General features: G+C 40.3%; 1 protein-coding gene across 6 annotated transcripts; it reads left to right on the top strand.

Annotated features, from left to right (window-relative positions):
- Positions 1 to 267: 267 nt before the first annotated feature.
- Positions 268 to 11,879, top strand: gmeb1 (glucocorticoid modulatory element binding protein 1). Of its 6 annotated transcripts, none has more exons than XM_042436222.1 (10): positions 268 to 369; positions 1,680 to 1,869; positions 2,062 to 2,114; positions 2,229 to 2,344; positions 2,894 to 2,997; positions 4,954 to 5,102; positions 6,356 to 6,481; positions 6,597 to 6,734; positions 7,051 to 7,173; positions 9,300 to 11,879. In XM_042436222.1, exons 2-10 carry the CDS (start codon positions 1,742 to 1,744, stop codon positions 10,142 to 10,144), a joined length of 1,782 nt encoding a protein of 593 aa, XP_042292156.1. In that variant the 5' UTR covers positions 268 to 369; positions 1,680 to 1,741; the 3' UTR covers positions 10,145 to 11,879. The 6 variants fall into 6 exon arrangements, with proteins under 6 accessions (XP_042292156.1, XP_042292150.1, XP_042292155.1 ...); XM_042436216.1 differs by having other exon boundaries at positions 7,036 to 7,173; XM_042436221.1 differs by lacking the exon at positions 268 to 369 and adding an exon at positions 412 to 473 and having other exon boundaries at positions 7,036 to 7,173.
- The last annotated feature ends 1,308 nt before the right edge of the window (positions 11,880 to 13,187 follow it).

The raw sequence follows: 13,187 nt of genomic DNA, 5'->3' as shown, positions 1-13,187 counted from the left end.
GTCAAAGCTATAGCCTTATGTGTCAGTATTCAAACTGCGTTATAATGTATTCAAATTTAACATCATTTCGACGACGAAAACACAAATGAAGATACAAGCTCTGACATGCACAAACTACGACATGTAGCTTAATAAATAAATAAAGTATATTATACAGAAAGTGTAACCAAACGTGAAGTAAGTCTTCGCCATCATATTGGTAAGAAAGTTACTTAATTCACCGTCGTTTAAGTGTATTCCAGTTGAATTTTTGTCACAGTTTGAAAACAAGGCGAGCGCTATTCAGCAGGAAGTCAAGCTATATATCAGCCAACTGCGCATGCGCTACAGCTCTTCACAATCTAGGGATGCGTTTCTCTTCATAAAACGGTAAGGACGAGCTAATTTCTCACTATGTGATTTTCAATATATTTGGTCGTAAAATGCGAGCGCCTCTTACGACATGAACGGCAGTTTGAGCCGGTGGGATGCGGGTATGTTTCGGAGGGGGTTCAGCCCGGCCAGGCTCGTACAGAATGGAGGGGCAGCGCCGCCGCCGCCGTGCCGTTGTTTGCTGTACGTGCCGCCGCACAGGGAGACGTCATTTTGAGGGGGAGCGGAGAGTTAAAATGCAGAGTTACGAAGGGACGTACGGTTCATAGACAAGCGGCACGTAATCGTCACACTGTAAATGCACAGCTTTACCCGTCTCTCGGACAGTATAGTTCACAATATTGTCCAGATTCCCACACGTCAAGTTACGCCCTTTTGCGTTAGCCATAATGGCTACCGTCGAGCCTAGCCTGAGTAGCTGTGAGGATCTCAACGGCGAAAAGCAGTCAGCTGCCCGCCGCGGTCCTGATACCCACCTAACTTTGTCAAATAGAGTAATTTAGCTGCAACTGTACGGATGGATTTAGCTCCAGTGTAACTGTGAATGGTCTACTCAAACCATGTCAGTTAGCATCCCCCATAAAGCACGCAAAAGCGCAGTTTATATTCCCCAATATGCTAATGTTACACTCTGCTCTGAAATGTGACAGTTTAAAAAGTGAGGCTGCACTGGCATAGAAACAATTCCCGATCATTATGATCTCGTGATAAATGTAACCCTATATGCACACTGCGGAACCGTTAAAAGTAATATTTTTGCATATTAACCTAAATAATAATGCTCGCATTAGTTGGTTCTTGGGTATGGAAAAAGAGCAATGCGAACCATTTTCTTGAAAAATGAAATTTTACTGAAACAATTAACCCAGTGTGGAAATAGCATATTGTAAGTTAAGTGTTGGTGTAAAGTGTTTCTCAGCTGCCAAGACAACGTTAACGATAAAATGACACATTTCTAAATGAAATTTGTTTTATGGCTCTGTCCACGTTAGAATTTGGCTAACAACTCTTAACGCTAATTGTATTACTTTTTTCTTTTTTTTTTATTCAACCAACATGCTTGCATTTAACGTATATTTTTACACTTTGGTTGAAACTGTCAGTTTAATTAGGTAACATTAGCTACCTAACTAGCCATCTAAAGGTACGAAGGCTATTAAAACCAGATTTGGGTTGTGTTTCTTTGTGTAATGTATTTCTCAGTTTTCAGGCTCACTTAATTTTGCCTCAGTTGAATTGTTAGGGTAAATTTGACTTTAATCCATCTTTCATTGCATGTTTTAATATTATATATCCATCCATTTCAGATGAACAAACTCCCGGATAGCTATATAAAAGTGGGCCTCCATTCTAGTCTACTCTGAGCGTGATGGCGACCACTGACGAGGTCACAGTGTCCATGGGGGAGGTGGTGATGGTGAAGGCTGATGGTGAAGGTGACTCTGATGACCCCAATAAGACCCAGGTCATCCTCCAGCTCCAGCCCATCACCGCCGGGTATGTAACCTACTGGTGACTGAGGTTTTGGCTAAGACGCAGACTGACAGTACAGTTTATTATATTATATTTTAATTACAATGGGTCAAAGAGTACTGCAAAATAGATTTTTTTTGGTTCAAGTGGTGTTACACCATCCTCTAAACTACCTAGAAGACATTATGATTGAAAAATACAAACTTTTCTTTTCAGAGATGAATCTGCTGAAACAGATGCAGCTGTCATGGCTGTTGAAGCACATCCAGGTATAGTAAGAGAGTCAGAAGGATGTTTTTACATCTTGAGAGATGCATAGATTGTGCAAATTCCCCCCAGTATACTCATGTTTAAGGCGTGTTTGTATCTTTTCATTCTTTAAGAACATACCGAGGGCGACGACGTTGAAATCGGCATTCCCATAACATGTGGTGACAGTAAAGCTGTGTTGCTAGTGAAGAAATTTGTGTGCCCGGGAATCAATGTAAAATGTGTGAAGGTTGGTATTTCTCATGTTTTTTTTAATATCCATATAGTAGTAAAATGGCAACTGCACCAAGGTTCTGCTGATATTGGTTTTCAAAGGCTTATCCACATGTATATTTTGAGTGAAGATGTGTCACATTTTACAGTTGTTAAAAACCAAATACAGAACAAAATGTATCTCCAAAAGTATGTCCAATTATACATGCTGATCCCAGTTTCAACTCTCTACTCCTGTTGTCTTTATTTCAAAATAAAATAAAATAAATTAATCTGATTAACAAATCAATCCACAAATGTCTTTCGAAGAATCAAAATTATTGCATGAGAAATTACAGTATTATTTTAGCCTGATCACATGTTAGCCTGGATTAGTTAAACTACATTTGAAGAGCAGGGATCTTATTTTAAATAAAAGGCCAATATAAGCAAACCAACATCAGTCCAACCCTGATATATGATTCTCATTTTGCTTTTAGTGTTCTCTGGTGTTAACCTTCTTTGATCACATCTACAGTACACAGTAAACTCAGCAGGGTTATTTAACCAATACTCTCTTCACTAGTATGAAGACCAGCTGATCAGTCCAAAGCAGTTTGTGCACATTTCTGGAAAAGCCACTCTGAAAGACTGGAAGAGAGCCATCAGGATGAGTGGAGTCATGCTAAGGTGAGGGGGAACTACATTTGGATTAGTGTCCAAATTCAAATGTCCACATTCTGATTGATGATTGGCTGCACTACACAACATTGTAATTAGTAATCATCACAGTCTGTGCTCTAGCTCATGCATATGTATTACTACTAATGAAAAGAGAAATTTCTGACTCAGACCCCTTGAATAAATATGTAAAACAATGACAAGATGAAATATTCTTTGTAGCTTCACATGAATGAACTTGGCATTATTCCATTACTGTTGAGCTGTAAATTAGATTATATTAACAACTCTAGGCTTTTCATTAAACCTCTAAAGTCTGTTTGACTGATGATACTGTTCAGTGTCTGATACAAATTGAATATTTAGTGGAAAAAAAGTGTCCATATCAGGGATAAAACAAATACTTGAGCAGACTGTTTTAGAAATGGAGGTGGATAATTAAAGACATCAAAAATCAGTGGTGTATCCCAGCTGTGCTAATCTGGTTTCACTAAATCAGTTCAAAACTACACTAATACATTTTTTATAGTGACAGATGATCAAATGACCATGTGCAATGTGAAAGGTGTCGCTTGTAGTGATGAATGTGCACCAAACTTTTCTGTTCCCCTCAGTTCTACTGAGTTATTTAGCCTCTTTTAGCTTATTTCTTTGGTTTATTGCACCACAAACTGCTCTCATCAACCTTGTTTCCAGCAGCAACATGCAGATGTTTTCAGGAAAAAAGCTTTAATAGACCGATTGTACTCTACCTTCCCAGCACCAAACAACAGACAAAGCTAGCCGCTAGCTGGTGAAGAAAGTGGAGCATTTAGCACCTAAAGAACAAATGCTAATGTTGCTTTGTGTTAGCTGGATGTGTAAATTAGTAATTGCTTGCCAATTTTAACCACATAAGCTTTCCAGCATCTTCTGCTGCCACAAGTGGCCATAAAATATCTATGAATGCAGCTTTAAAGGAAAGGGTTACAATTTTTCAAGTCTGTCTTAAAACAACAGCCAAGTGTCCATATGAACAGTGAAAGAGCTTTTCCTCTCTGTAACCATTCCTCCTGTTCATGCTGGCTATTAAAAGATCCCCTTCAGATGTGCTTTCAATGTAAGTGATGGGAGACAAAATCCACAGTCCTCCTTTTGAGTAAAAATGCATTTAAACGTGTATCTGAAGCTGCAGTGGAAGTATAATAACAAAAAGAGGAATTTTGGCACTAAAAAGACTATTGAAAGATATCTACTTGATTTGCACCGAAGGAAGAATGTGGATTTTGGCCCCCATCCCTTACATTGTAAGTGCATTATGAAGGGATCTTCTAATGATTACAGCAAGAAAAACCCGTTTCAATATTCATTTGGGCTCCTGACTGTACTTGAACTTGAAAAATTGTCAACCAGTCCTTTAAATATTTAAGCAACACATTTGAGGTGAGTGCTCACTCACTGCTCAACTGTCACTATAGGAAAGATTTCTTATCTCACTCATTAGTTATGATTCATTTACCTGATATCAGACATAGGTTTCTGTTGGTTTAAATGGGGCTCTGTTGCTTTAAATATTCTATCTAACTTCACTGCGTGCATTGTGGGATGATTGTATGTGCCTCTTACTATTTTTTTCTACTAAGAGCTTATTTCTTCTCCACAGGCTGTTTGTGTGGGCAAGGCCTGCATACGAATCAGTTGTTCTACTTCATGCAATTGCCCTCACAGTTACAAGTGCAAGACAAGAGGCATTAGTGTAGAGTTAGAAAAGCAGTTTGCTTTCTAGACTATAAAATGCATGTACATTAAAATGCTCAGAGGCAGCTCAGGAAGTAAGAATAAAAAATTGATTGTCAGTTATAAATGATTCAAACAACTGAGGCAGCACTGATGATGACAACATGTTTTGCTTCAAATCAAACTAAACTCTTCCTTCTTCTTCAGTTTATGAACTCTTCAATGTCCTTTCTAATTTCTCCTCTTCAGAAAAATGATGGATTCAGGCCAGCTTGACTTCTACCAGCACAGCACACTGTGTACTAACACGTGTCGCAGCACCAAGTTTGACCTCTTAATCAACAATACACGGTTCCCTCCAGATGGCAGCGGACTTACCACACCCACATCCTCTCATGGTGAGAACACGTCAGGTTTAGGCAGATATGTTAGCTGACAAAGGCAGTCACGAGGGCTGGGTATTGTTTAGATTGTTAGCAGTTCTTATTTTCAATTGCAACTTGGCTTATTGATTCCCGTTGTCACTGAAACCTGTTTCTGGTTTTTGCCAAATTATTTGATAAGAAAAGAAAACAAAGTATGCAGTATTTTAATACTGATGGAAGCCATTTTTGGATAATTGATGCTGTATTTTGTGGTTCTCTTAATAATAAGAAATATAAAAAGGATTCTCCATCATGCAGGGTAAAGCTTATTTGTTGCTTGACTTGTTGATGCTAGCATTAGCTGATTCTGGAGTATCATGACTTCTTATTAAACTTACATTGTGATGCATCTTTACTGTCTTTTTTTAAGCATAGCTTCTTGTAAGCCCCAGTTCTGCTTCACAGTATTTTAAACCCTATAAAAGCGCATTGATGTAAGCCAAAAGTTGTAGTTTCCATGATTGTAATGGGTGATGTTGGGGCAAAGAATAGCCCGATGAAAAGCTAATTGTGTCAGGATTCATGCAAATATCAAACATGTCAGAAAATACTGTACATTTATGTGGTTCTCACTGAGAAGCTATTTATCTATTTTATTTTATTGGTTACACAAATAACCCTAATTCTAAGCTCTAGCTATGCTTCACCGTTGCTGTATTTATCTGGAGTTTAATACTGGTGCATTAAATCACAGCGCCAAACAAACGCATCATATCTATCCTTTTATACTCTCTGGTTAAAAAAACAGCTGCCAATCTGAAATCATAAATGAGAATTCTCAGTGGAAGTGGTATAAGCGTGCATAACCAGCAGTGCAGACAGAAATGCAGGAGGTCCAAACTTGCTACCTTACAGGAAGCCATTGGTTTCCATTCATTTCACTTTGCTATGGAAGTCACCTTTGGGTATTGGACTGTTGGTCGAGACAAAACAAGACATTAGTGGTTGCATCCTTGGCTTTAGCAAATGATGATCAACAGTTTTCACCATTTTCATATTTTCACATTTTATAGACCAAACATCAAGAAAATAATTGACAGAAAATAATTGTTAGTTGAAGTCTAAGTTAGCTTATTGTGTGGTAAGTAGTTTTAAAAACTGTCCAACATCCAAGACTTGAGAGTCTGACCCTCAGATTTAGATCCTTGAGCCACTGGACAACGGAGTTGTTGAGTTCTTTTGTCCGTGTTGTAAACATAATGTGTGTGCTCTTGTGTAAACTGCAGCTCAGGTGGTTCTGGGTAATGGCGGGACAGTCGGCGAGGACAGAGCAGATGTTCTGAGCGGGAAGTTGGACTGGAGCTCAAGCTCACTGGAGTCCGCAGACAAGAGGGAATCTAACGAGATCTCAGGTCACTGAGCACACACCCCAACGGAGATCATTACATCCCTTATAAATGATACATACATAAACATAAACAGTACACCTGTGACTGAGACTTGCGTGTGATGTCTGCATGTCCACAGAGGATACGCTGAATTTCTGGAAGGGCATCGCTGACGTGGGTTTGCTGGGTGAAGTGGTGACCAACATCAGCTCGGAGCTGCTGGAGCTGCTGAACAACGTGCAGCAGCGCAGGGAGTCGGCTACCTTACAGGACACAGGTACGTTACAACACTACTGTGCACTGGCTGCTGGGAATTCTGATAATCAGAACAGAACATATGCAAGACTTAGAGCTAGTTCGAAGGTGCATGATCGAGAAACAAATGGAAAGGAAGAACAAATTCAGCTGCTGTTTGAAACTGATGGATGGAAAACCAACACCAGATGGGAATGGCTACTGTTGGCTTCTGTAACGATAATGACTGAATAACTAATGATTCATTGTTTACAACAGCTGAATTTGTTCCTCCTTTCTGACTGACCAAGTGACCCTTTGATTGATTGCCGCACTGATCCCAGATTCCTGTCTGGTAGAGGTGGCGGTGCTCAGTAACCTCGCCCAAGTGTTCGGCCTGCTCGACTCAGTCAAGAAGACTCTGGAGAAGAGGAGGCAGCAGACTGATCCCAGCCAGGAGCAGATCCTCAGCACCCTCTCCAGTGAGTAGCAGATAAAAACAGGGTTCCACACACACACACATGTTTCTTTAAGTATGTTGTTCTTGGGAAAGAGTGAACACAGGACGCTGTTTCATGACTCACCAGCAATTACGTTCACAAAAGCGAAATGTAAATGCAGAAATATTTTAATTAATCTACCAATTATTTTCTCGATTAATTGATGAATCATTTAGCAAATTAAATGTTAGAAAATAGTAAAAAATGACTTTAATTTTCCACAGTCAAACGTGATATCTTCAGATGTCTTGTTTTGTTTTGTCCAACCCACAGTCCAGAATCTAAATATGTCAGTTTACTATCATGTATGACAAAAAAAGCATTAATTCATCATATTTGAGAAGCTGAAACCAGCACATTTTCTGCATTTTTGCTTGAAAAAAATGAGTTGATTATCAAAATAGTTGCCAATTATTTTTCTCTTGATCGACTAATTGACTTATTGTTGCAGCTCTAGCAGTAAGCAAGGGAGGAATTTGGGATAAGGCCAGTCTTTTATGTCCTGTTTGCCTTTTTGCCACTATAAGCAAAGCTCTCTTTGCGTCATAATCTCCATGCTTTTACAGTATCTACCTGCAGGTATACACCTCATTTACTGTGACAAACAGTTAAACTAAACATAAAATAACGCCTAAAATAGCATGGTTTATTTTGAGCTTTCTCATGTAAGTCCAAATGGAGGATGGTAGGGGAGTTTTGATAAATAATGATGACAACCTTAAAGCAACACACAACAACAAATCCATATGGCTTTGGTTTCCATTGGGTTCAGTGTTGCACTAATGAGACTAATGTCTGTCAAACACAATTCAAAGGAAATACCCAGGTGAGAGCAGTGTTCCCCTTTTTTCTCTGTGTGATTAAAACACTGCCAAACACAGCGTGTGAACCAGATAATAAAGATGATAGAGGAATTTCATCAAATTTAAGTACAAATACACATTTTGCGTGTCTTGTATCCTGAAGGTTAGGTTCACATTTTTCAAGTTTGTTTTAAAACTTACATACCCCTACATACATTGAAATGGTTATTGGTCTCTATAAATATTCCTCCAGCCTCCTGGCTGCAAAGAAATCCTTTCTTAAAGTGATTTCAGTCTAAGTGTTGGTGGACATAATCTACAGTCCTCGTTTCGTGCAAAAGTTAATTCTTAAGCTCAGCAAGAGCTAGTATGGGGCTTAAGCGGTCTGGGTCAGACAAATTAAGTAGGTATCCTCCAAAGTTACTGTCTTTTTAGTATCATATTCCCTCTTTGTATTACTGTTATCCCGCCGTGGCTCAGCAGTCTATGGAAGCACAAAGCAGGAATTTAATACTAAAAAGACTGCAATTTTGGAAGATAACAACTGCATGTGCTCTCTGACGACTCATATTAGCTTCAGCTGAACTTCACAGAAGAAGGAGTGTACATTTTGTCCTCCATCACTTACACTGAAATCGCTGGGACGGATCATTTTAAGGATACTGTGAAACAATATGAATTATGTTTGCTTGCAAGTATTTGTATTGTACAGTATTTATGAATACATTCTGCTGTGGAATATGAACAAATGTAAATATCTTAGTGCTGTACCACCTGCTTGTGGATTACTGACATGGATTTGGGTCAGAAAAAAATGGATTAGACAGAAACTTGTTTCAATATTTTAATTCCTGCTAATCAGTCATATTAAAGGTGATTATGTGTCATTGTGTGCTGCGGTGACCTGAAATGACTGTTATGAAAAATAACAGTGAAGATGCACAACTTTTTGGAGCTTTATTGTGGCAAACTGAATAATACAAAGTAGAAAACTGCCCTAAATTTTAGGGACAGTGTCCGGCTACTGTGTAGTCAGGTGTTTGTGTGAGTGTTTGAATACAAATACAAATATGAAAAAGAACAGATTCTATTTTTATTGAGTTTATATTGTTTATGCTTTGAGATCAGACTTGACATTTGCTGGGTTAAGCGTTCCCATCATCTCTGATGAATATTGATATCAAATATCAATATCAGGGTGTGCAAAATGTAATCTTGAAAATATACGTGTAATGCTTATAAATCAGTGTTTGATTTACTCAGCCATCATTCTCAGCACTGTGCTGTATTGTGTGGTGTGTGTAGACTTGGAGGTGCAGTTGGAAGAACAGAGGAAGCAGCAGCAGGTGCGAGCTCTTCTGTCCTGCCCGCAGCCTGCCAAAAACAAGACTCCCACCAAGCGCCAGACCAAGCGGCCTCGTCTGCAGAGGCCCGCCTCTACCACCACCCTCCTGACCTCCCCCATCAACCAGCAGACCACCTTGCAGCCTCAGCAGTTCACCGTTCTGTCCCCCATCTCACTGTCCTCTGTGGGTCAGCCGTTCACTATGGCTGGCCTGCCCATCGCCTCCCTGGCCCAGTCCTCTAACACCGTCACCCTGCTCCCCGCCGGCTCGCAGCTCTTCACCCGCTACATGGTGACCGGAGACGGAAAAGCCGACACCATCACCTTGCACCCGTCCTCGGGCCTGACGCTGCTGGGCACCACTGCCATGCAGGACTCAAGCCAGCTGGTGAGCCCTGTAGAGTTGGTGCATCTGAGCCAGCAGGCTGGCGGTGCAGAGGTGGTGCCCATAGAAGGCCAGGTGGTGGACGGCACCATGCTGGTGCAACAGGAGGTGATGCAGGGCGAGGTGGAGGCCGGCCAGGAGCACACGGTCATTGAGATAAACCCAGCTCCAGTGGAGCAGGCGGTGGGAGTGATGGAGCTGCAGCTGTCCGGGGAGTCGGGGAGAGACGGGGCCACCATGGTGGTCCAGAGCGGGATGGAGGTGGCGATGTCCACAGAGGGGGAGGAGACACAGTGCCAAATGCAGGAAGTGCAGACTGAAGGGGTTCAGGGGCTGCAGCTTGACGCCAACGGACAGTTGTCAGGTGTACAGATAGTGGTGATAGAAGAAAATACTCAGGAAGAAAACAAGGTCAAATGAGACACACCTCCTATTCTACCCACCAGAGCAGGCAGATATGGACTGAACTATCACAGACTTGTGAAATTGTAAATACACAGAATTTCCAAATCCATGAATTGCCTTGGCTTAAGACCAAGCACTAGGGTAGACATTTTTCCTTTTTGGTGTGTCTGTACATGCTCCTCTCAACCTCTTGTTGATTTTTATTGAAACAAAGACGCATCACAACAAAGATTAGACTGTATGCTTCTGTTTGTTTTGTAATTAAAGGATCATTCAGGTTTATCACAACTTGGCTCTTATTTTTATAGTTCTGGCCATCATTTCTATTGTAAATATTAACACTGCACTCACCAAGTTAATTGCTGAGATCTGGGAAGATGGAGACATCACTAAAAAGAAGTCAGAGCAGTCAGATGATCTAACGGGTTGTAAACAAGTTTCCAGGTTATCCAATCTTATTTGAAAGAGTAAAAGAAGGTGAAGTGTGTTCACACAGTTTTCTTGTGTAATTAGGGATTATTACCAAAATTTCAGGTGCACTCACTTTCAGTTTTGCCACCAAATTACATGGTTTAGAGTGTTTACAAAACACAGACCCTGGACCAGTAACAGACTATGGAGTGTCTGAAAGAATATGATTCGGCAAAAAAGCTGAGTAATGATTATATAACTTTGATTATATAATTTATAATTATATTTATATTAATAATTATATAATATATCCAAAAGTTGGACGTACTTAGAGCCTACCATTTTCTTGTATTTTAATGTGAGATTGATAACCCTGGTTTAGATAATCTGGCTAAACAACCTGTCTGATCATCTGACTTTCATTGCAGCGATGTTGCCGTGTTCCCAGATCTCAGCAATTACTTTGGTGAGTGTGATTTAATCATAGCAGATAGAAACGAAGGCCAAGACTACAAAAATACCTGAGTTGTAACAAACCAGAATGATCCTTGAAGCCTCCATGAACAACCCAAGGACAAGAGAATGCACTGTAACCGTAAAGTCTACATGCAGGGCGTTAATGGTGCTGATGATTCGTCAGTTCACATCTTCTTATACTGACTCATTACCAGTTACAGTGTTGGTGTCACTTGAGGCTGAGATTAATTGCACTGTATGTTGTGTCGTAGTGTCGCATCCAAGCTGTATTGTTTTTGCACTGTGTGACGTCCTTTCAGGACTACAGAAAGATGTTTGCAACCATGCCTGCTCTCTCAACACTTCTTCAGAATTTGGCCACACTGTTGGGCGTGCAGTGTTTTTCTGTGCATAGTTAAATGAAAACAGACTGAACCCTTCTCACTGGAATTGCATTGCTTATGCACTTACTCCCTCAGTGGTTTCATACTTTCTGATTTCATTCACAAACTCCATTTATTTACTTTATTCTGATCATCTATTGCTTTCTCTCAGTATCATAGGTAGTATGAGCTACTGGGCTGATTGTTTAAGTCATTATATAAAAAAACATATATATACACTTAATGTCAAACTTGGTATGCCTGTATTTTACAGTTGTAAAGTAGTGTCATATTTATTAGTTTCCAAACTGAAGAGATGGGCCTCTCCATTTAAGGTGCAAACATGGATTAATTTATGCTTTGGGCTGTCGCTCACATCAGAAAAAACCTGTTCAAGATTTGTGCATTTTCAATAATTTAATTTAACAAATGAGGGTATTTGCATACTGACTTTGTAATGTGTTTTAATATCAGATTAAAACGTTAAAAAACAAGTGTAAGTGGTTGTTTCAGTGTCTCACCACCAGGGAGCGCTGTGTGCTCATTCCGCTACGGGCTGAAACTTGAGATGAGGGTTACAGCTGCATTAAGAGATGGTGGAAATAGTCTGCTGCTGTAATCTCTGACTTCTCCATCTGTCAGGCTTATTGCAGTAAATGGTGTAATCTGCACCGTCGTGGGTGCTGTCCGTGATGGGCAGGCTTCTCTGAGGCTGAGCCCTGCTGACAGGGCACCAGGGCTCACTGGCTATTACATTCCCCTCTTCTTGTAGCCCCTAACACTCCCAGACAGGCTGTATGAGGAGAAAGGCATGAGGATTTGGGATATACAAGCACAAAAAAAGACACATACACAAACCAGAGGTTCCGAAATGGAGACCTAGATGAGCTGTGGGTGTGTGTGAGGTACAAAAGCAAGACATCTGTAGCTGAATGTGAAGCTGCTGGGGGCCAGGTGTGGGCTAGGAGAAAGAAACTGAATCGCAGGGGTCATTGTGTGGTGTTGGAAAAGGGAATATGTTGTCTGAGTAAATTACAGAGGCGTTCCATAGATTATAGATTGGGTTTCCTCACATGTTGTGCACAGGACAAAGAAAACTGGAGCGGCAGAAGCATCGGTTACATGCCGGAAATATCTCAGACCCGTGAGGGGTTGAAAGGCTGTTAAAAGAGAGGCCAGCATGGCTGACATTTTGTCAGTATCACCCTGGCTACAGCAGGTTTAGCTGAGAATAGATACATGACTTGACATCTTGTAGTCAGTGTATATCTTACAGGCAGGACAGCTTTGAGCTCTATCTATAGCATCGGAGGAGGTAAACAGGCTCATAAACTAAGTGTCATAATATACCAGCAGATGAAGCAAATACACACAATTTAAACAATTAAGTGAAAATCAGAATAATTCAGTAGTAGATAATTCAGAAGAATTCTGACATTCACCTTATATGTTCCTGCGACCGACCAGCACCTGTCTGAAAATACTGGCTGTGCATGGGGAGTTCTGTACTTTTAAAAAATTAAGTGTTGGACACAGTGATGAACCGTATGTTGAGTAAGAGAAGGGTTTCATGTTCCAACTTTAATAAACTTCAGGATCATTCATTTAGGCCTGTACATTTAGTCTATACATACTGAAAGATAGTGGAACTGTGAAGCCAAGCAACATGAGACCTGTGTTTAATATCTACTACCTATGTTTTTGATTGATGATTTATTTAGCTTTTATACATTGCTCATGGAAAATCCCAAAAATAAATAGTGCTCATCTGTAACTCCAGAACTGTGTGCCTATATAGATGTAAGCCA

Source organism: Thunnus maccoyii, chromosome 15 (assembly GCF_910596095.1).
Source record: "Thunnus maccoyii chromosome 15, fThuMac1.1, whole genome shotgun sequence".
Taxonomy (NCBI): domain Eukaryota; kingdom Metazoa; phylum Chordata; class Actinopteri; order Scombriformes; family Scombridae; genus Thunnus; species Thunnus maccoyii.
This window is presented reverse-complemented; position numbering and strand designations above follow the sequence as displayed.

Coding starts and splice junctions, on each gene's coding strand:
- gmeb1 (XM_042436216.1), top strand. CDS start 1,742: ATGGCGACCACTGACGAGGTCACAGTGTCCATGGGGGAGGTGGTGATG. Junction 2,115..2,228: donor GGCTGTTGAAGCACATCCAG/GTATAGTAAGAG, acceptor TCATTCTTTAAG/AACATACCGAGGGCGACGAC. Junction 6,482..6,596: donor GGAATCTAACGAGATCTCAG/GTCACTGAGCAC, acceptor GCATGTCCACAG/AGGATACGCTGAATTTCTGG.